The following is a 20,368-nucleotide window of genomic DNA, read 5'->3' as shown; positions in this document are numbered from 1 at the left end:
ACAGCTTGCACAAAACGCATTTCTTGAAAACCGTATTGCAAGTCTAGAGGAGATGCAGGCTCAGCTGGAAGGGAGTATTGCGTCTTGCTGGCTACATTCATTTTGGACTTGGGCGACTCTGTTCAAGAACAGGCGCAGCAGATCTCAGTCGGTGGAGGGCAAGACAGAGGAGATTGCTCTCAAGACATATGCTTGACGTGTGTTTTCTTTGTTGATTAGAAATTTCCCCTCTGTTGTGCTAATGACTGTTTCATAATGGTCAATAATGAATATCAAACGTCTGTTTCCGTGTTTCATTGCCAGAAATCCATCTGTCCTGTAGAGAATATCGGCCTTTGTCCAGCTCAGTCGTGCTTCTCAAGAAAATAACGTCCTTACTCAACTTTCCCCTGCTTTGCTTTAAAATCCTCAAAAATGTGACACTGCATCTCGTCAGCTCGGAAATCGTCAACAAGGTGGCATCACTTACAGCTTCTTCCACCGCTTTTCGTGCCCCTGACCAAGTCTTTCTCCCACGGCCCGGAATCTGCAAAGGATTGGTGTCGAATAACCGCCACGAGTAGCTGTTCATCGGCCCCTCGGCAAGCCACTTCCACAACTCGTGGTCATTCCACCAGAGCCACCATCCTCTAGTAGTAAAGATATGATCGAGATGCTCATACAGCCCAGTTCCTGCCATGCCATGAAGAAATCGGTAGAAGGAATGGGCTCTCACATAGCCAGGCAGCACAGAGTGATCAACAGTCCACTGTTTGCGCCACCAAGCGTGGTAAGAATCCACCTCCTTGTCCATCTCTTCTTTTGATGGCAGCAAAGAAGCAGGACGATACCCAGCCGGCGCTTTCAGATCTTTCTTCTGAGCAACATCCGCAGCCCAAACCTGTGTCACCGCCATGGAAGCAAGTTCACAGACACACCAGACATTCTCCTGGGGAGCCATCCAGCTCAGAAAGGCCACTGAAGAAGCCCACTTTGGAGGAAAGATCATCTGAAACAGCCTTGGAAGACTAGGCTCCTTTCGATCATCAACCTCTCCAGGCGTGGTCAGGGGAAACCCAGCAGCGCCGTCCATTTCGAGCTCGGGCATGAGGGAAAAGTCATGCTTGTAGCCGGTAGCAAAGATGACGACGTCAACCTCCACAATCTGCCCATTTCCCAGTATCACCTTTTTGTCTCCGACAAAGTCGACGAAGCCATGTACTGGGGTGATCTCTTGGCTATACAGGGCAGGGAAGAAGTTTTCTTGCAACGCCGGGTGCTTGTGTGCCAAGCTCGGACAAGGCACGAGACGCCACTCGCCTCGGACCTTTTCTTCAGCAAGCCTCAGCCTCTCCTTTTTTGGTGTATCAGGAGATACCGGTTCGTGTCTGGCTGCGTCATTGATCATCTTGTTGACCATGAATTTGTCAACAAAGGGGTTCGTCAGCCATGGAACCCAATAGTCCAAAAGATACTTGAGACGTAGGATAGGCCATGGTATCAGGCTGTCTGTAGGCACGCCATCGTCTCCATATCTAGAGGCAACCATACGGCCACGACGATACGCTTGATACGTCTTGGAAGCGTGTTTGCGCAAACTTAGTGCGACTTCGCAGCCCGTGTTTCCAATGCCTACGACCATGACTCTTTTTCCTTTATAGTCGTCAATCTTGTCACTAGAACCCAATCAGTAAGCGTTCCAAACATAGTCTTTAGTGCTAACCTTCGAAATGCTTGCGAATGAAGAATCGTCCCCGTAAACATGTCCCGTCCTGGCATCGGCGGCCAAACGGGCACACTCTCACATCCGTTTCCAAATACAACCTTGTCAAATGAGAGAGTTTTCTCCCCACCAGGCCCGGTGACATAAATGTCCCATTTTTCTTGAGGCTCATTGCGAAGCACTTGTTTCACCGTGGTACCAAAGCTGATATGCCTGTGCAGTTCGAAATGCTTGGCGTAGGATTCAAAGTACTCATGGATTTGACGGCGAGATAGGTAAGGGGGGTATTCTAGCTTTGTTAGCCAAAGAAAACTGCGACAAGCAAAAACACAACCTTTGGGGATAGGGAAATCGCTGAAGCCAGACTATAACTCATGTCAGCCCTCGTCGTTAATATGGGATTTCCATGACTTGCCACAAACTTGCTAATATTGGCCATCGTATCATCCAACGCCGACGTATACTCAGGATCATAACTATAAGCCCAAAGCCCTCCAACGGCCTCCCTCCGTTCAAAAGCAACAGCATCAAACCCCTCTTCCCGCAGACTCTTGAGCGCAGTGAGTCCTGCTGGGCCTGGAACCTCCAAAGAGTCAGTAATCCGATCACAAACAAGCACATGACAAAGACTTACCAGTTCCCACAATCGCGACTGTCACGTCCTCCATCATGGCGTGGTTTGACAGAGGACAACTGTCGCGTGTTTTGATTTGCCTCGGTTTAAAAAATTGATGCAACGTCTCAGATTATGGTGGTCGCTAGCTGATAAGAGCATTTAAATGACAGGGATGTGCCGGTTCTCTAACCCGTCACAGAAAAACATGAGACACTGCGTCCATGATCTCCGTCTTCTGGTGCAAAAAAGGTCCCTAAATATAATAAATAAATAAAATACTCAAAGATTTATGATACTATTACTTATTTTTATCTCTTATTTAGCATATAATTCGCTTATTATATGAGTACTCTTTACTAAGTATAGACATTCTGGCGTCTCAAGTTTTTTAGGATCGGACCAATGCATTCAAGCAGGTCCTCATCTTCACACACCAGCTGCCCAAGACCAATAAGACCAGCCTCCGCAACAAGAAGTTGGAGCATTTTCAGTTTTACCCCTAGGCGGCTCTGGACAGAGCCCGAAGATTCAATAAGCCACTCGACGGGTTTCACATTTGAAGAGCAGAAGATAATTGGGAACCCTTGATTCACATTTAATAACAAAGACGACTTTCATCCTTCTGCTGATAAAATAACCCTCGCACTATCCACCAAGACAACTTCATCCTTCTCCTGATAACATAACCCTTGCACTATCTACTATGACGACTTCATCCTTCTCCCAAGGGCCTTAAACCATAGTTGAGCTCGCTCAAGTGTAGAACGATCCGACATAGCGCGTTGCTCCTGGAATTCTTTTGCCTTGGTCATAAAGAGGGTCAACTGGTCTATCAGGTGAATAGTAGAAGGTTCCGGGAGGTCTTTAAGCGCAACCGCTGCCGCCATATAGAATAAGAATCGTTGAAAGGGGGGGCCTTGGTTCTCTGCTGGGAATGGCGGAAAATCCTTTGCGACGAGTTTGTCAAAAATCATATTGTGCAGGGGGTAATTTCCAACTTCCAACCGCCAAGGCCGACTATCCCATAGGATACAGATCTGTCCGCCAGGCTTTGGAAGGTTGAATGTCTCAACCAGGTAATCCGCGATCAACGCTGATTCCCACCGGAAACAAATCATACCAGCAATCTCCTCAAGCTCATTCGATGGAAGAGCCCCATCTGCTGCGCGTGAGAGCATGCCATGCACCAAAGGGCCCCAGCCACGATTCTCATCCCCGGGACAGGTCTTGAGAAATAACCCTGCCATCGAAGACACATGTTTCTGGCGAATACTCCTTGTCATCTCGTCGACGATAGAGGGCTCAGTGCTTGATGGTCCGACAGTTCGCGTGATCATAGAATTTTGGGCGGTTGCGTCGGCCTCTGTGACGGGTGGAATGATCTCCAGAGCATCCCAGCGGGTTTCAAAATTCGTCAATGGGATCCCCGTACGCCCAGTCCAGGAATGGTCCCATGAATCGTTCTGTGCACTGAAGGTGAAAGTGTGAGAGTCCCATGCGCTCGTCACTCGGGTCTTGCAGACTTCAAGAATAGATCGGCAAAACTCATTGTACGTCTCGGTCTGCTGAGGCGTAGGTTCGTCGGGTTGAAGTGATTCCTCGATGGCATCACTAGTTTCGTCGTCGTCGAGGAGCGGACTCGTTGCTGATGTCAGTGTATTAATCACTGTGCTCGCGAAAGGCGAACCGGTGAAACGTCCAAGACTTGGAGACTTCTGCCATGAGGTTGACATATCGATTCCATGCGCGGCAGTGATAAGAAGGTAAGGGGGATGAAGAGGGAAGAGTTCGTCCTGGGCCGAGGAAGGCGGAAGGGGTTCTTATATCGATCCTTCTTTCTACTTTTTCAAGACAGATTCATCATACGTCATCCACTAGATCAAAGGACACATGCAGACACATAGCAACATCTAAACCTAATGCTGCAAAACACCGGAAGCCCAAAATAAACTTGGGCTTTTAGAGCCATGGAAACTTGATAGTGGAAAAATGAGTCAGATAAGGTTGCAAAGAAAAGCTTGATTGTTAATGGGGGGCTATATTGATCCTCTCTGAATCATATGACAAGGCTGGAGAGATATCAATGAGTGTGACCACGATGTGTTGGTCTTGACTCTCACGAGGCCCACTCTCGGCTTCGACGACCGTGACAACGCGGCTGCTCGACCCGAATCCAAGGGTCGGACAATAAATACGCGCCTATGAAAGGCAAGCAACTGGCTATCAGATCCTATAAGTGGGATTGCCAGCCATTTTATAACTTGGTCATTCAAACAGAAGTGTGATTGGAGAAGCTTGCACAGACGCAGGGTAGGGAGGGCAGATAGGATTTCAGCAAGATCAAGGCCCCACATTGAGATATATAAAGCCTAATTCATGACTTCTGAGCACAGCCCCCACTACAACAGGTGATCAACACCTGCCATCTTCCGTAGTATAGTGGTCAGTATGCAAGCTTGTCACGCTTGAGACCCGGGTTCAATTCCCGGCGGGAGAGATCCGGCCACCTGTGTTACACAGGGTTTCTTTTTTGTCAGTTTTTGCTGTACCTTGTTGCCATGACATGGCCTTGGATGGCACTCCATTGGATCAACATTTGGCAGCCGATGATGGTACTACTCACCATTTTCTCATGGAACTTACATGAGTAGATCAAAAACCCCTAATCCCTACATTATGAGTCTATGAAAAAAAAATCAAAGTGATGTCCTCCGTGACACTTGGCCCTCTTCATATGGGGATTTCTCATAGGGGCAGAGTGCCGAACAAAGGCATAAGAAGATACTCACACTAGAATGAAGAATCTTGGTAATAGTAATGACAATGTCAGGTAGTGGTCTATCAATCTATCAAGGAGTTTAAATGCAGCTGCCAGCATCTTGTACTAACTGACGGCATATACCAACGCCTTGGAGTCATCTTACACTTATGATACAGTCTCGTCATCATACATACTCATACAAACATACACAATCCATCCCATCAGTCCAGCTCCGGCTCCGGCTCCGGTTGTCGCGGTCGAGACTTGGCAATGATACGTTCCCAACGATCCAACCGGGAAGTAAGAGAAGCGTCGTAAGGAGGCGAGTCCGTCATGGCCATGACAAAAGGACCCTGAGCACCCCAGGTACAGCTATGCAGATGGCTGGAAATCTCCTCAACCAACTTCTCCACCTCCTCATTGGGATGAAGACCAACCGACTGCATCTCATCCAGAGCGTCCAAGGCAGCTGTGGCGTCGCCGTATCGTTTCCAGTAAATGTCTGCAAGCTTGGCATACAGCGGAGTTGAAACGCCGAGGACGTAGGACGAAAGGCCGAGATCCTTGACCTGCGGGAGGATATTCAAGGCTAGGGCGGACGGCTTCAGGAATGCCGTGTCGAGGAGCTTCATGCCGGTGCTGAGGTAGTGAGGGTACAGAGGTCCATGGATGTCCATGACGCGCTTCCCTTGATCTACCGTCGCAGGTCGTCTCTCGAAAACTGGTTCCTCGAGAATAATCCCCTTTTTGGCCGCTCTTCTGACAGCCATCTTGGCCTTCTTTCTCTCCTTTCTCTCCTTGTGCTTGTCGATCTCAAGCATCAACTTTGTAGGCAGCGAAAAGACTTCATCCTCCATGAGCTTCCACAGCTCAACATCCGTCTTGCAAGCCTTCATCAGAGTCTCGACTCTCAGCTTGTCCTTCTCCCTGAACTTTTCGAATTGCGCTGCCACCCGCATCTGCCTAGCTTCGGCCCTGTCGAGTTCGGTCAAGTCACGGAGCTTGGGGCGAGCAGGCGCAAGCAAGAATTTGCCAAGGGCGGCCTGGGCCGCATTCTTCAGCGACGCTGGGAATTGCTTCAAGAAGTCGGGGTCGGACTGAGCGCTGCGAGCCTGATCGATCAGCGAGCCTTCAGAAAATTCTTCTCCAGAAGTTTCCTTGGCTGGCTTTTCCGATATGTGCTCTGTCTGTCCCTCGGCTGATTCAGGTCGCTTCTTGGCATTTGGCAACCGGCCTTGAGCGATTTCGTCAAAGATGCCCTTGAAGATGTCGGACTCGGTTGGTGTCAAGGTCCCTTCTTGTCCAGGGGTGGTGTGACTGTCTGCTTCTTCTTGGTTATCCCACTCAAAGGGAATCGAGTTGTCGGGTCTGTTGCTGCGCCGGTTCTGGGTGACAATACTGGCTTTTTGGGCGACGAGAAGTGACACCGGACGCCTGCAAGCGAATTGCAGTGTCCGGGTCTGATATAAAAATGGAAGTAAATTCCGTGACATTTTTGGCGTGTTTCAATGTCACTCCCAGTTGCTGGATCTTCAATTGAGCTATCTAAAAATTCATGAAAATAATCCTTGATGCGCCACCGGCTAAAGCCCGGAATTGAAACGCGATCTGCAAACGCGTGACTTCGCGCCAAAAATCAATTAACGAGTCGCGCTTTGGCTGGTGCCTCGCACGTCACCACCGTGAATCTCGCCCTCCAATTTCCACTGGCGCACACATTTGCTCCTTGCACAGCATTTGTCTGAATCGCATTGTACATCTTTATCCTCCCATCGATCGCCAATCTCCGCGAGTTTCGTTTTGTTCCAAGAAACAGCATGCCCGCCAAACAAGATGACGCGCCGCTGAACGGCTTCGCGCTCCGCCGACAGCAGAACAGGGCGGCGTTCGACAAACTGCTCGATGATGTAGCCGTGGCCGCCAAGAAGGTTGCGCCCAAGCCGCCGCCAAAGAAATCGACACCTTCGAGACCGAGAACCCGACAAGCGCCCGTTAAGACAGAGCCTACCCGTGCGACCCGACGAAGTGCGCGCGTCGCGGGCCTTGGGGCCGACAACGACACCCTCAAGAGAAAATACGAGGTTGAAGCAGAAGTTGCGGCCGAACAAGCAAAGGCCAAGAAGTTGAGAGTCAACGGCGACCTCAGCCTTGGCGATATCGCAGTCGAAGGAAAGAAGTGGGAATCCGGCGTGGGTGGTCTCAAGGGGATCGTTCGCGGCGCGCAACCCGGAGTGCGGACCTTCACAGAGGATGATGTGAAGGAGACCACGGACAAGGGCCTCAAGGAGTTGCGACTTCGAATGAGCGATCTCAAGTTGTACGAACACTGGGCGCCTAACGGTAAGTCGCACCACGCCAAGTTTGTCCGAGTGTGCCACTGATGTTTGTGATCCAGATATCAAGATCACTCCCCAACGCGCATACGCCCTTGGATTCCACCCTACAGAATCGAAGCCTATAATATTTGCCGGCGACAAAGAGGGTGCCATGGGAGTGTTTGATGCCTCCCAAACTTCACCCGAAGTTGACGACGATGACGAAGATGTCGACATTCCCGACCCCGTGATTTCTGCGTACAAGACACATAGTCGCACTATAACTTCCTTTGTGTTTCCGCAGCACGACCCAAACTCTGTGTACTCGTCGTCCTACGATTCCTCAATCAGAAAACTCGACCTGGCGAAGGAGCAATCGGTTCAAATCTGGGCTCCTGAGGATGCCAACGAAGAACTCCCTATATCAGCACTGGACATGGCAGATTCTAATCCCAACGTGCTCTACTTTTCAACCCTTGACGGAGGTGTTGGTCGTTACGATATCAGAACATCTGACGGCGCAGAAATCTGGAACTTGTCGGAGCAAAAGATTGGCGGCTTCTCGCTTCACCCATTGCAGCCTCACCTTCTGGCGACGGCTTCCCTGGACAGAACTCTCAAGATCTGGGACTTGCGAAGCATTACTGGAAAGGGTGATCTCAAGCACCCTGCGCTTCTGGGTGAGCATGAGTCACGCCTCTCGGTGTCGCATGCATCGTGGAGTGCTGGGGGACAAATCGCGACGTCGTCCTACGACGACACGATCAAGATCTACAACTTTGCCGACGCCGGGTCCTGGAAACGTGGACACGACATCAAGTCAAAGGCCATGGAACCCGCGCATAAGGTGCCACACAACAACCAGACTGGCCGATGGGTGACCATCTTGAAGCCGCAATGGCAGAAGCGCCCCCACGATGGTATTCAGAAGTTTGTCATTGGCAACATGAACCGCTTTGTCGACGTCTTTGCCTCGGATGGCAGCCAACTTGCCCAACTTGGCGGCGACGGCATTTCCGCTGTGCCTGCGGTGGCACATTTTCACCCAACGCTGGACTGGGTCGCTGGTGCAACAGCAAGCGGCAAGCTCTGTTTCTGGCAGTAACTGTAACAAACTTTGTCTTGGGGGATCATCATATCATGTACGAGATTTACTGGTTGCTGTAATTATCTGTCATTTGAGCGGGAGTTTTTGGTTTGCAAGGTTGACGGGACGTTCGGCCTCGCTCAGGGATCGCTTGTTGAACATGGTTTGGGGAAGGTGGAGCTGAATACGCGTTTGCAAGAACGACATACGAGACACGGCTTTGGGATGCTTGTGTAGGGCAAGCAAATGGATCCTTGTTGGAGACACGTCAATACAAACGTAGAGTACCGTGGCTGAGTTGATAATGTTTCCCACGTGCATTGTGCCTTTTCCTGCATGCCATCATCCAAATAAGCACAGCCAAGGTTTCGCATAGCACTTTCAACCAAACCTTTGCATGCGGACGAGAAGTGACGGGCATTACCCTCGATCTAGTGCAGGTGATCAGTCCTTCTCCAATATCAACAGGTTCCATGGTCAGCATGTCCCTAGAACCTGGCCAATTCCCTCATCATCCGTTCTTTGACACTTGACCATCGAGGACCTTGCATGTGATCTGTTCATGTTCACGGTGTTGAGTCGCGCACCCCACTGGCGTCATTTGGTTATCGATAAAGAACCGACCAATCAGAGTCTTCCTGCGTCGTGCACGCTCCACGGTACTGGTCGAGAATGTTTCCTCTGCAGGGGCCTTACAGGGCACCTCGGTCACTGAGGCCGCCAAGACCCATTCCCTCGTCCACTAAAAATGCCCCCCGCTAGAGCTTCAGGCGGATGGACCCGCTTCAGCGATACCGAGAGCGAGCCCCAGAGCCCACGGCCAGAGCTGCCTAACAGTCTGACACGTCCGAGGCCTGGGTGAGGTCACTCCCGTGCAGCCCAGGGTCAGGTCCCTTCCAGATCGGGGAATGCCATGTCTCATCCAACCCGTTGACAATCGCCCATGCGACTTTGTTTGGCGCCATCAGCGACCTCGATCTTTTTTTTTCTCTCCTCTTCACGTTTCGTCTCGTTCGTCTCGATCTCGTCCGTGTATCCCGACCTCGCCCTCTGCCTTGCGCCACCTCCTTTCGTCCTCCAAGGCTACAGTCCATCGGGATTGACGCCAGCGGATGGGCACCAGCGTCGAGTCCTTTTGTTATCTAGGCCAAAGTAACTGTGCGGTTGCTGCATGCGGCGCAAACCGGGTCTAACGCTGCGACTCACGACTACGACGATAACCTTTGAACTTCCCCAACAGTTCGTCCCTGCATCGCTCCATCGTGTGTATTCGCTCCGACGAGTCGATCCGAACAATCCACCGACATTTTTACCCTCCTCTCACCCTGAGAGCTGCGGTCGCGCTGCCTCAACCTCTCGCCCCGCTCTTCCCGAACCTTGACAACCATGGCCCCTCAGTCTGATGCGGCTCCTGTCCGCGCCAGCGTCGGTGACGACCATGTCAAGAAGCGCGTGAGCAGGAAGTTGCACAAGAGACGGAGAGAGGATCTTTCAGCAACCATATTCCCCGAACCTCTACAAGAAAGCGACAACTCGGGCGACGAGGATGTCGTCCCGACTCAGGGACCGCCCATGTTCATGAACATGAACCAGAGCATCTTTGGCTTGATTGCTGCAGCGGGTTCGCGCGTCGACTTTAACGATCGATTCGATGGTATCAGCAGTGATGATGAGGAGAGTCCGGAACCCAAGGACCGTGAAGGACGGTCAGAAGACATGTCCAAGACCTCTGTGTTAAAGTCAGCAGGCAAGGAGAAAGGCCACCGTAGGAGGAAACTTTCGGAGCACAAGCTATTACGCTCTCTTCCTGCATTGCCCAAATTTCACACAAAGTCTAAGCGCCACTCAAGTCGTCTTTCTGCTCCTGCTGAAGTAGCCGACGAATCCAGCGATGCCAGCCAGAGTGGTTTATCAACTCCTCCCACCTTTGCCATCACCCGCCACGATAGCCATGGTCGACAAGCACCTGTAATGTCGCGGATGCTCGAGGCCAAGGCAGAGATGACGAGCCGCCCGAGTTTTGACCTGGACCGGCTCTCGTCGGACGCGAGTCGGTCTAGCGATAGTCAGGAACCGCAGCCTCTGGCAAAGAAGTTGATGGAAATCTTCGAGTTCAGCGAGCCGGAGCGGGTCATCGAGGGTATGTTGTCTCCGTCCATGTTTTCGAGTGTCGCTAACTTGGTATAGAATATCCTTGCTGGTTGCTACAGAGTGTCCTTCTACAAGGATACATGTACATCACTTCGAAGCACATTTGCTTCTACGCCTATCTCCCCAAGAAAGCGGTAGGTTGACTCTCTTTGGGTTGTTGAGCATTGCACTGATAGTCCACAGCACGAGGCAGCCAAGTCGGGTTACCTCTCAAAGAGCGGCAAGCGAAACCCCAAATATAACCGATACTGGTTCCGGCTCAAGGGCGACGTTCTGACGTACTATGCGAGCTCGACGGATCTCTATTTTCCCCACGGCCAGATCGACCTTCGGTACGGCATCTCGGCAACCATCGTGGACAAGGACAAGGAAGGGCTTCACTTTCAGGTTGAGACTCATCATCGCACATACCACTTCCGGGCCGACAGCGCGCCTAGTGCAAAGGAATGGGTCAAGAGTCTTCAGCGTGTCATTTTCCGAAGCCACAATGACGGAGACAGTGTCAAGATTTCGCTGCCAATCGAGAACGTGATCGATATTGAAGACACTCAGATGATCGAGTTTGCAGATACTTGCAAGATCCGTATAATCGATAACGACGAGACTTACGCGATCGACGAGGTACGTGATGTCCAAGGTCTTGTTGTACTAATCGCTAACTATCGCAGTACTTCTTCTCTTTCTTCAGCTTTGGCAAGGAAGCCATCAATGTGCTCAAGATCCTTATTGAGGATACCTCGCCAGCAAATCGCTCAGCGGAGCAGATCGTGTCCAACCGCGATGAGCGGGAAGCTTCTCAGCCTCCCTCAGCCCGAACTTCCATGGCGGCAAACAGAAACAGCCTGCATGTGGGCAAACTGCGGACTACCAAGCTGCCAGACACGGTCAAGGCGACCTTGTCACCAATGTCGCCCAGTTCTCCTAGCCAACTTAGCCCTCGCGCAAGTATGGATGCGCCACGATCTAGCTTTGATGCGCTCAAGAATTTTGGACGAAAGAGTATCGACGTCAGTCGCCCTCCTATCCGAGATATCAGCCCTCGAACGAGTTTTAACGGAACGCGACGATCGATGAGCCGCAGACGCCGAGAGGGTACCACGACTCCGAAGCAAGCGCTAGACTCTGGGGACTCGTTCCTTCAGTCGTCAGTAGAGGACCCGAGCATCTCTACTCTGGCCCCGTCTTCTCTCGAAGACCCGTCTGCCAGCCAGATCCTGAGAGGAAGTGAAGTCTTTCACAACCCAACTATGCGACGGTCGGCTTCGGCCAGCAGAAAGGTGTCTCCTGACAAGAACGTGCCCCGTAACTCCAGCGCACCGCGCATTCGTCCCATTGTTCATGCGGCGACGACTGGCTCTATGCAGGAAATGCAGGGAGAGGGGGAGAGCTCTCAACGCCCACTTACTCCAACGCTGCAGAGCATCACCAAGATGGGAGCATACCCATTGCAGAGAGCAAATGCATTTGCCGAGTATCTCAGCAGGACTAGCCAGCGCATGGGTTCAATGTTTGCGACCGAGTCAATGGGCTACGTTGAAAAGGTTCACGGCATGTGGAAGGGAGGCCATCGCCATTACGATGAGCCTTCTGGGCTTAGACCCGACGACGACGATGATGAAGAGGAGGATGGCAAGATCCAGAACTTGATGGATCGATTCCGGGCGCATTTTGCGCTACCAGAGTCAGAGAAGCTTCTTGCGACATACTTTGGTTACATTGTCCGAGTCTTGCCTCTTTACGGAAAGTTCTACATCAGCGACCGATCATTCTGCTTCCGAAGTCTGGTTCCAGGGACAAGGACCAAGCTCATCTTGCCTTTGAAGGACATTGAGAATGTTCACAAGGAGAAGGGTTTCCGATTTGGCTTCTACGGTCTTGTGGTTGTTATTCGCGGCCACGAAGAACTCTTCTTTGAGTTCCGCCCCCCGGAGATTCGGGACGACTGCGCTGTTACCATGCACCAGATTCTTGAGACCAGCCGGTATCTCGAAAAGTCAGGAATCCTTGAGCAGGAGGAACAAGAAGATGAGGACGTCGCGATTGCTGAGCGTGATGCCTTAAAGGAGGCGCGACAAGACGAGTTTGCCGATCACGAGCTGCAGCTTCCTCATGAGACTTCTGGGGTCTCCAATGCTCCGACCATCCTCTTTGACGATCCCAACGCATCTGCTCTTGCTTTCAAGCCCCAGAAGTCGATGAAGGTCACATGTCTGACGATCGGTTCCAGAGGCGATGTCCAGCCCTACATCGCGTTGTGCAAGGGCCTCCTTGCCGAGGGTCACAAGCCTCGAATTGCCACACACGCCGAGTTCCAGGGTTGGATCGAGTCCCATGGCATCGAGTTCGCCCGGGTCGAGGGTGATCCTGCTGAGCTGATGCGCCTGTGTATCGAGAACGGAACCTTTACATGGTCATTCCTTCGCGAGGCAAACTCGACCTTCCGAGGATGGCTTGACGACCTTCTCGACTCGGCATTCAAGGCGTGCGAGGGATCCGAGCTTCTTATTGAGTCTCCGTCAGCGATGGCGGGTATTCATATCGCAGAGAAGCTCGGTATTCCGTATTTCAGAGCTTTCACAATGCCTTGGACTAGGACACGAGCATACCCTCATGCCTTTATCATGCCCGAACACAAGATGGGAGGAGCCTACAACTACATGACGTACATCATGTTTGACAACATCTTCTGGAAGGCCACTGCGTATCAGGTGAACCGATGGAGAAACAACACGCTGGGGCTTCCGAACACGAGCCTCGAAAAGATGCAGCCCAACAAGGTGCCTTTCTTGTACAACTTCAGCCCAAGTGTGGTCGCTCCGCCTCTGGACTTTTCAGACTGGATCAGAGTGACGGGTTACTGGTTCTTGGACGAGGGTGGTGAGTGGGAACCACCTCAAGAACTGCAGGACTTTATCACCAAGGCCAGGGCAGATGGGAAGAAGCTGGTCTATGTCGGATTTGGATCTATTATTGTCAATGATCCTGCCAAGATGACACAAGAGGTTATCGATGCCGTACACAAAGCCGACGTTCGATGCATTCTTTCCAAGGGTTGGTCCGACCGCATCTCCTCCAAGGAAGATCCAAACAAACCACGAGCTCCAGAGCCAGAGATGCCTCCGGAGATTCATGTCATCAAGTCGGCGCCTCATGACTGGCTGTTCCGGCAAATCGACGCTGCCGCACACCACGGTGGCTCAGGAACGACAGGTGCCAGCTTGCGAGCGGGTATCCCAACAATTATTCGACCATTCTTTGGAGATCAGTTCTTCTTTGCCAGCAGAGTCGAGGATCTTGGTGTTGGAGTTTGGGTCAAGAAATGGGGAACCAACAGCTTCGGTCGAGCACTCTGGGAAGTGACTCGAAACGAACGCATGATCGTCAAGGCGCGTGTCCTTGGCGAGCAGATTCGAAGCGTAAGTCTACTTGTTCTTTATTGACGATTCATTACTAACAACATTGTAGGAGGCCGGCGTTGAGAACGCTATTCAGTGCATCTACCGTGACCTCGAGTACGCCAAGAGCCTGATCAAGCGTAAGGCGGGCAAGAATGAACAGCCGGATTCCGGTGAAGACGACGATACAGAAGAGAGCTGGACGTTTGTCGGAAGAGACGAACCGGATCCCGATGTGGTCACCAAGAAGTTAAGCGAGGGCTTGGCCGGTTTAGGTACCGGAAGTGAGCGATCACTTGGAAGCCAGGTTCAGAGCTCAGTTGCGACATGATAATGTTTTGCTATTTATCTGCTGCATTTGCGAAGCATATTTCCTTTTGGATGTGGCCATGGGCCAAAGAGCGATGGCTTAATGATGAAGCTCAGAATTCTTGGATTGTTGTAATGAAGGAGTCTGGCCTGGATGTTTTTTTTTCTTGTTTACTCGCACAGGGATAGAAACTGCTACTCTAGAGCGATAGAGATTGCATGCCCGGAGCTATTGATTCTTTTTGCTAGTCTGTCGAGGATAATGCAGCTACGTGTATGCTATGAGTCGACGCCATCTGCAAACATAATCTTTACAGCGCCTTTTCATCCAAGACTGCTTCTCCAATGCTTCTCTGCTCGCGTCGGATGTCTTCCTCCTCCTGTTGGATGTACTTGAGGGGTCTCTTGGACGAGATGGCGTCCTTGTCGTTGATGACAATGACGGATGGGTTCTCGCGGAAGTAGGCGTCCAAGTCTTCGAGCTTGCGGTTTGCTAGAGAAGTTAGTGTGATTCCAGGTCAACGGGGTATCAGGTATGCTTACAGGTTTCGGGGTACAAGAAGTAGATGACGGGGAGGAAGAAGGCGTTTGTGACCGTCCAGACGATCCAGAATCGCCAGCCAAGGTTCTGAATACCAATAGGAGTAATCTCGACAACGATAAAGTTTGTCATCCTAAACAGGTTAATCACAGACATTTTCAAGATAGAAGTTTGACTTGCCAGTTTGTTCCAGTTGCCAGGGCCGCTCCCTTGGTTCTCATGGGCAGAGAGTTGATCTCGGTAGGATACAGCCAAGGAACGCCCAACATTCCAATTCCAAACGAGATGAAGAAGAGGAAGAAGAAGGCAATCGAAGCTGAGGCGTATGATTCTGTGTTGGGACCGTCTCCTTCGGCGTAGCGGAGCATTATGGTGATGATGAGGAAAGAAAGCAGTTGTCCGGCTGTGGAGAGTAGCATGAGTCCTCTTCTGCCCCAGCGTTCAACAAGGAGGACGGCGGCTGATGAGAAGGCGAGGTAAGAGAGGGAGTTGCAGGCGGAGAGGAGTCGGGCCATGCTTTCAGAGAGGCCGACGGAGTTGATAAGGACAGTAGGCATATAGTACGACCTAAAACGTCAACACGTAACTACAGGCAGAGTGAGTTTAGCAACTTACATGATGTTGATGCCCTCAAACTGCTGCATAAACTGCGTAAAGGCTCCAAGAAGAAGACGTCGCATAGTCTTTGTATCGGCCTGATCTCTGTTTCGACGTAACAAAATGTCGCTCCATTTAACAGAGTGTTCACGTTCATAGTCGACGCTGAACTGAATCTCGTGAAGCTGAGCAGTGACAGCCGCGTCAGTAACCTCCTTGTCCTCGATACAAGCGAGAATTTTGACGGCTTCATCAGTACGGTCGTGAGCAATGAGCCAACTATCACAAGATTAGTCCACAAAAAAAGAACACAGGGGGCTGTTCTAACCGAGGAGATTCAGGCAACCATGGAACGGTGCCAAACAGGACAAAGATGAAGACAAACTGAAAAGCAAGAGGGAATCTCCAGGCAACGGAGCCTTCAACAAAGGATAAGCCGTAGTTGATCCAGTTGACGAGTGAGAAACCGGCAATGTTCATTGCCATCTCTAGGATGACGAGTTTTCCACGCCACTTGGCTTGGGCTGTTTCAGTCTGCCAGATAGGTGCAGTCGCAGTATTGATACCATTCCCAATTCTACAACGGTCAGTATTCATTGTGTATTGGTTGGTTTGTTACGTACCCGAGGATAATACGCCCAACAAACATCTGCGCAAGACTATACGAAGTACACTTAATGAGCGTACCGACAGACATGATGACAGTCCCCATGATGATGGCCTTTTTGCGGCCAAGCCGTTCACCGATGGTAAAGGCGATCATGGCACCGACGAAACATCCGATGTCGTAGATGGCTGTGACGGTGGCTAGGAGGTTTGTCTTGGATGGGCCGACGAGGTTGTGAAGTTCGAGAAAGTCCTTTGTCACAACGACGCCGCCTATGATGTGTTAGACGGGATAGATACACGGTAGAGAGGACTTACTGAAGACTCCTTGATCGTATCCAAAGAGCGTCATATCCGTAGCACACGCAACCTCACCCAGTCAGTACAAATATAAAGTATATCCTCAAGAAAGAAGCTCACCGTGATCCAAAATGTGAGCCATCCTCCTCTATACCCAAAAAAGGGCTTCTTCTCTGTTGAAGCCGCCATATTGATCTCTCAAAAATGAGAAAATACTCTATAAATTGCTGAATTTTATGCGTACGAGATACGATAATCCAAATAATGCAGCAAGGCCGATCACTTACCTTATATAATCGTTACATTCCCTTCAACCGTATCACCCACCACAAGACACAAACACCCCAGGAGCACTCACTATAGCCGCTTCAATAAGATGTCACCTTCACCGAGTTATCTCCATCCAAAGAAGCACACAGCAAGAAAACCTCGCTGCCTACGAGTCATGACCCCACCCCCAAGCATCCCCCCCTCCATCACGTTACCCCAGAATTACCTGTTCCTCGCAGCTGATGAGGATCAGCGGACACTGAATAGACGAGCACTCTGCGGGGACTCCAGAAGACGAAATGCCATTCTTCCCTAGCGTCGATCCTCCAGGCTTCGCTTAAGAGAAACTTGCGGTCAATCTCTCATGATCGACGAGGAATCCCCGGACTGGAGAAGACAAGGATGAGAATCCTTAACTCACGTGTTGTTTGGACCGTCATCAGTTTGCATATGTGGGTGTCTTGAATAGGTATATTAGGCTAATTTGTTGTTTTCTGGGTGGGTGACCTTGCAGAGGTTTGCGTTGATGTGGTTGGAAGGATGTGATGGGCGTAGGGCTGTTGAACCAACAGAGCTTTCACGTATGCGGCTCCGTTGTTTTCACTTAACTGAACGAGATTTCCCTTTGTCTACTGACAAAATTATCTCCCAGACCGGCCTATATCTAGAGTTTCCTTGCTCCTGTCAAGCGCCGCTGAACTTTGCAGGGTTGTACGGCACATTGACCCCAAACACAATCCGTGTGCCATCTGGATGAGTAATGAAGCGAGGGCTCAACGTCCCGGCGTGGGTTAAAACTGCAGTGCAATATGCAAGCCTACTACCGCATCCAGGTCATAATTAGACGCCGAGTAGGAAAGATATGCCAGCCCACTTGACCATGGAGAGGCTCTTAGGGGTAGCCCGTCTAATAGTACATCATCAGAAACGGTTCTGATTGGAAGTACTTCCAGAGCCCTGATCTGCTCTCACTATCCTGAGGACTTCGAAGCCGCCTAGATATGGACTTTGACACGCAGCCCTTTGTAAGCCCCAAGGACCCATGTTGCCCAAGAGCCTGGTTTTACTCCAGTGTCGAAGGGAGATGTTTGTTTGATGCGGTTATTTGTTACCAGCAGCTTGTTTGCGTCATCTATGAAAGGAAGATTCCCTTATGGCCCATCTTTCAACAAGACACATTATGCCTTCCAGGCTGACCAGCATCAATAAGTCTCGCCTACTCGCATTGGTCAGGTTGGCCATGCAGTTGAATGCTCACTTCTGAATGAGAATTTTTGTATCTACTTTGATTTAGAAAATTGACGGGAGTATAAGCGCTTGAGGGGGGTTAAAATTGCAGTGAAGTTGCGCACATTCGCGCCCAATGAGGTGAACGGGCAATCTTGACAGTTTACTTTTGACATGCCCCGAGATTTCTTCCTCCAAATATAGTACACCAAGGTGATAATGCTCTGTCTGAAGTCCTCTGCGGTTAGTTCACTCCCATCAAGAACGCGTCAACTCGGTCAAATAAGAAGACATTCCCCTGAGGAACACAAACTCTGAGACTTGTTAAGCTAAAGTTCGGACAATGAACCTCTTGAGAGGGGTTAAAATTGCAGTGCAAGCGTGGTCGGCCCCCTGGCTATGCATTCTACATGGACGATTGGACGTGGCGTACTTAGTGAACAAGCTGTACAAGGTCGGGGGCCTCAGAACAAGTCAATAGAAATAACATACCTAGCTATAATATAATTAACAGAGGGTGGGTGGGTTAAAAGTGCAATAAATCCATACTAGAGAAATTAATAAGACGCTAGAGTATTAAGAGAATTGCCTAAGTCTTAATAAATATAATTTATTTATTTATTAAAATATTATAAAATTATTAATTAATTTAGAAGATTTGTATAAGCTTTTATTATATTTTATTAATTATTATTAGAAGAGGATGGACTAATATGTCTGTCCTCCTGTCTCGTGCACACATTATCAGGCAGAAGTGCAAAAGGGGATATTCTTTGTTAGCCAGCTCTTTATGAAACCAACCAACACTCGTTCATGCATGTTGAGCGCGAAAGCACCAAAAGAGATAAAAGAGTCAAACGCCACACATTCATGACAGATTATTGCTTTACTTTCTTACTTCCAACAAAATGCTCTGTCTCAGGTGCTAAGAATAGAAAGGACCTGGCCCATCCCAAACCTCGTACTCTTCAGCTCATCATCCGACCTACCAAAGTCTAGAGAAATCTATTGACGAGAGATGCTATGTCTGTAGTCGTTTCTGGGAGACCCTAAGTGCCCAAGAGCATGACCTTGTCTTTGGCACCTCGGTTGAACCTACAATCGCTCACTGCATCGTTGAACCGGCAAAGGACGGCTTTTCGACAAGTACTTCTCTGGGTTATGGCAAGGATTATAGCCATCCTGGCTGTTACCTCTTCCAGGTTGCGTACAACATGCCTTCCATGAACTCTGCGCCTACAGGCTGCTGGAGAGGGTGTTTTCTTCTAGAGCCTGTCCAAGGTCGGCGACCACGCCAGGCTTCCAGTTAGCTCCAGGGCCGATGATACCTACAGGCACAAACATAAACCTCGCAAGTCAGAGCCCTGCCCAGAACACGGGATCTTAGGAGACACTTTCTCTAGCCTTCTTCACTTCGGAAAACGACAGCTCATCTGGGAATGCTGCGAGAAAGACGCTGCGGAAATCTATCCAGACGGTCTTCCGCCTTCTCTGTCAACATCTCCGGATGCCGCCTTTAAGCAGCTCAATTCACCCGACTTTGTCAGCCGGGTAGGTCGGTACAAAGGCCGAGAGGGTGATGAGAATTCCGCCCCTCATTCGTTATGACTTCGTATTGTGGAACTATACACAGCGTCGGCACTCACAGTCCGAGCGATAAGCTTATTGCGTGCCCCGGAATCGTCAAGAGGATGATCGAAATTGTACAGGATGAGTACGTCGCCGGCATGCGGCGTCGGTATCTTGAAGGCGAACTCCTTTGGATGGCATGTGGCAACCACCAATCCGGGGGATGTAAGCGACCTAGGGAATATCGCGCTCCCACTTGGTCTTGGGCTTCGATCGACGGTCCTGTCACTCCTGGCGAGCCACGGATTCAGGATTCACTGATAACAGTCCAAGACTACCACCTCGACTACCGGACTGACGACAAGACTGCTGTGATCCGCGGTGGCTGGCTCCGTCTTCGTGGAGTTCTCAGAAAGACAATCTTGGAACGCAAAGTTGTAGAAGGCCACTATTGGGACATTTTTCTAGACGGTGAAAAGGTCAACACCCAAGAAGAAACAGAGCCGACCGATTGTGAGCCACGAGTGATGCTCGAAATTCTCCAGGAAGACTTTGACCAGGAAAACGCCCAGGGTTTGCTATTCTGCATGTGTGCCAGGTCTAAGAATGGGGAAGGGAGAGGGATGTATATACTGCTTCTCAAGATGGTTCAAGGAGAGACAGGAACATTTCAGCGTATTGGGCTTGCCTATGCCTGGAGTACAAAGGTTAAGGAATGGGTTCTAATGAGGAGCCCGGGAGAAGCACAGTTGCCATGTCTCGAGTATCGAGATGAACTACACTCGATATGTGTCATCTAGATATCATCTAAACAGCATACAGATGTTTATAAATATTACCTATATAGTATCTACATACTATCTAAATATTATCAAAATATCATCTAGATAAGTTTGGTCTTCTGCATTCCAGTACTTTTACT

At 50.3% G+C, this 20,368-nt stretch overlaps 7 protein-coding genes across 7 annotated transcripts; 3 read left to right on the top strand and 4 right to left on the bottom strand.

Annotated features, from left to right (window-relative positions):
* Positions 1–259: 259 nt before the first annotated feature.
* Positions 260–2,370, bottom strand: NECHADRAFT_54967 (uncharacterized protein; the record flags this gene model as incomplete). Its single annotated transcript, XM_003043471.1, has 5 exons — positions 260–577; positions 731–1,648; positions 1,885–2,036; positions 2,075–2,278; positions 2,337–2,370. 5 exons carry the CDS (start codon positions 2,368–2,370, stop codon positions 260–262), a joined length of 1,626 nt encoding a protein of 541 aa, XP_003043517.1.
* Positions 2,371–3,019: 649 nt separating this feature from the next.
* On the bottom strand, positions 3,020–4,051 carry NECHADRAFT_88238 (uncharacterized protein; the record flags this gene model as incomplete). The annotated part of the gene is made up of 1 exon (XM_003043470.1): positions 3,020–4,051. The coding sequence occupies one exon, from the start codon at positions 4,049–4,051 to the stop codon at positions 3,020–3,022; it is 1,032 nt and encodes a 343-aa protein (XP_003043516.1).
* A 1,249-nt stretch (positions 4,052–5,300) lies between these two features.
* Positions 5,301–6,572, bottom strand: NECHADRAFT_73168 (uncharacterized protein; the record flags this gene model as incomplete). Its single annotated transcript, XM_003043469.1, has 2 exons — positions 5,301–5,762; positions 5,802–6,572. 2 exons carry the CDS (start codon positions 6,570–6,572, stop codon positions 5,301–5,303), a joined length of 1,233 nt encoding a protein of 410 aa, XP_003043515.1.
* Positions 6,573–6,896: 324 nt separating this feature from the next.
* Positions 6,897–8,499, top strand: NECHADRAFT_88236 (uncharacterized protein; the record flags this gene model as incomplete). Its single annotated transcript, XM_003043587.1, has 2 exons — positions 6,897–7,419; positions 7,475–8,499. 2 exons carry the CDS (start codon positions 6,897–6,899, stop codon positions 8,497–8,499), a joined length of 1,548 nt encoding a protein of 515 aa, XP_003043633.1.
* Positions 8,500–9,867: 1,368 nt separating this feature from the next.
* On the top strand, positions 9,868–14,358 carry NECHADRAFT_54810 (uncharacterized protein; the record flags this gene model as incomplete). Its single annotated transcript, XM_003043586.1, has 6 exons — positions 9,868–10,621; positions 10,669–10,766; positions 10,816–11,253; positions 11,301–11,399; positions 11,433–14,048; positions 14,098–14,358. 6 exons carry the CDS (start codon positions 9,868–9,870, stop codon positions 14,356–14,358), a joined length of 4,266 nt encoding a protein of 1,421 aa, XP_003043632.1.
* A 289-nt stretch (positions 14,359–14,647) lies between these two features.
* On the bottom strand, positions 14,648–16,569 carry NECHADRAFT_88234 (uncharacterized protein; the record flags this gene model as incomplete). Its single annotated transcript, XM_003043468.1, has 8 exons — positions 14,648–14,829; positions 14,880–14,985; positions 15,054–15,444; positions 15,493–15,753; positions 15,803–16,051; positions 16,098–16,353; positions 16,399–16,450; positions 16,501–16,569. 8 exons carry the CDS (start codon positions 16,567–16,569, stop codon positions 14,648–14,650), a joined length of 1,566 nt encoding a protein of 521 aa, XP_003043514.1.
* A 2,522-nt stretch (positions 16,570–19,091) lies between these two features.
* On the top strand, positions 19,092–20,246 carry NECHADRAFT_88233 (uncharacterized protein; the record flags this gene model as incomplete). The annotated part of the gene is made up of 3 exons (XM_003043585.1): positions 19,092–19,158; positions 19,281–19,428; positions 19,511–20,246. 3 exons carry the CDS (start codon positions 19,092–19,094, stop codon positions 20,244–20,246), a joined length of 951 nt encoding a protein of 316 aa, XP_003043631.1.
* Positions 20,247–20,368: the final 122 nt, after the last annotated feature.

This window comes from Fusarium vanettenii (assembly GCF_000151355.1).
Source record: "Fusarium vanettenii 77-13-4 chromosome 13 genomic scaffold NECHAsca_28_chr13_5_0, whole genome shotgun sequence".
In the NCBI taxonomy this organism is placed as follows: Eukaryota; Fungi; Ascomycota; class Sordariomycetes; order Hypocreales; family Nectriaceae; genus Fusarium; species Fusarium vanettenii.
The sequence above is the reverse complement of the archived record's forward strand: the minus strand, read 5'-3'. Positions and strand labels throughout refer to the sequence as shown.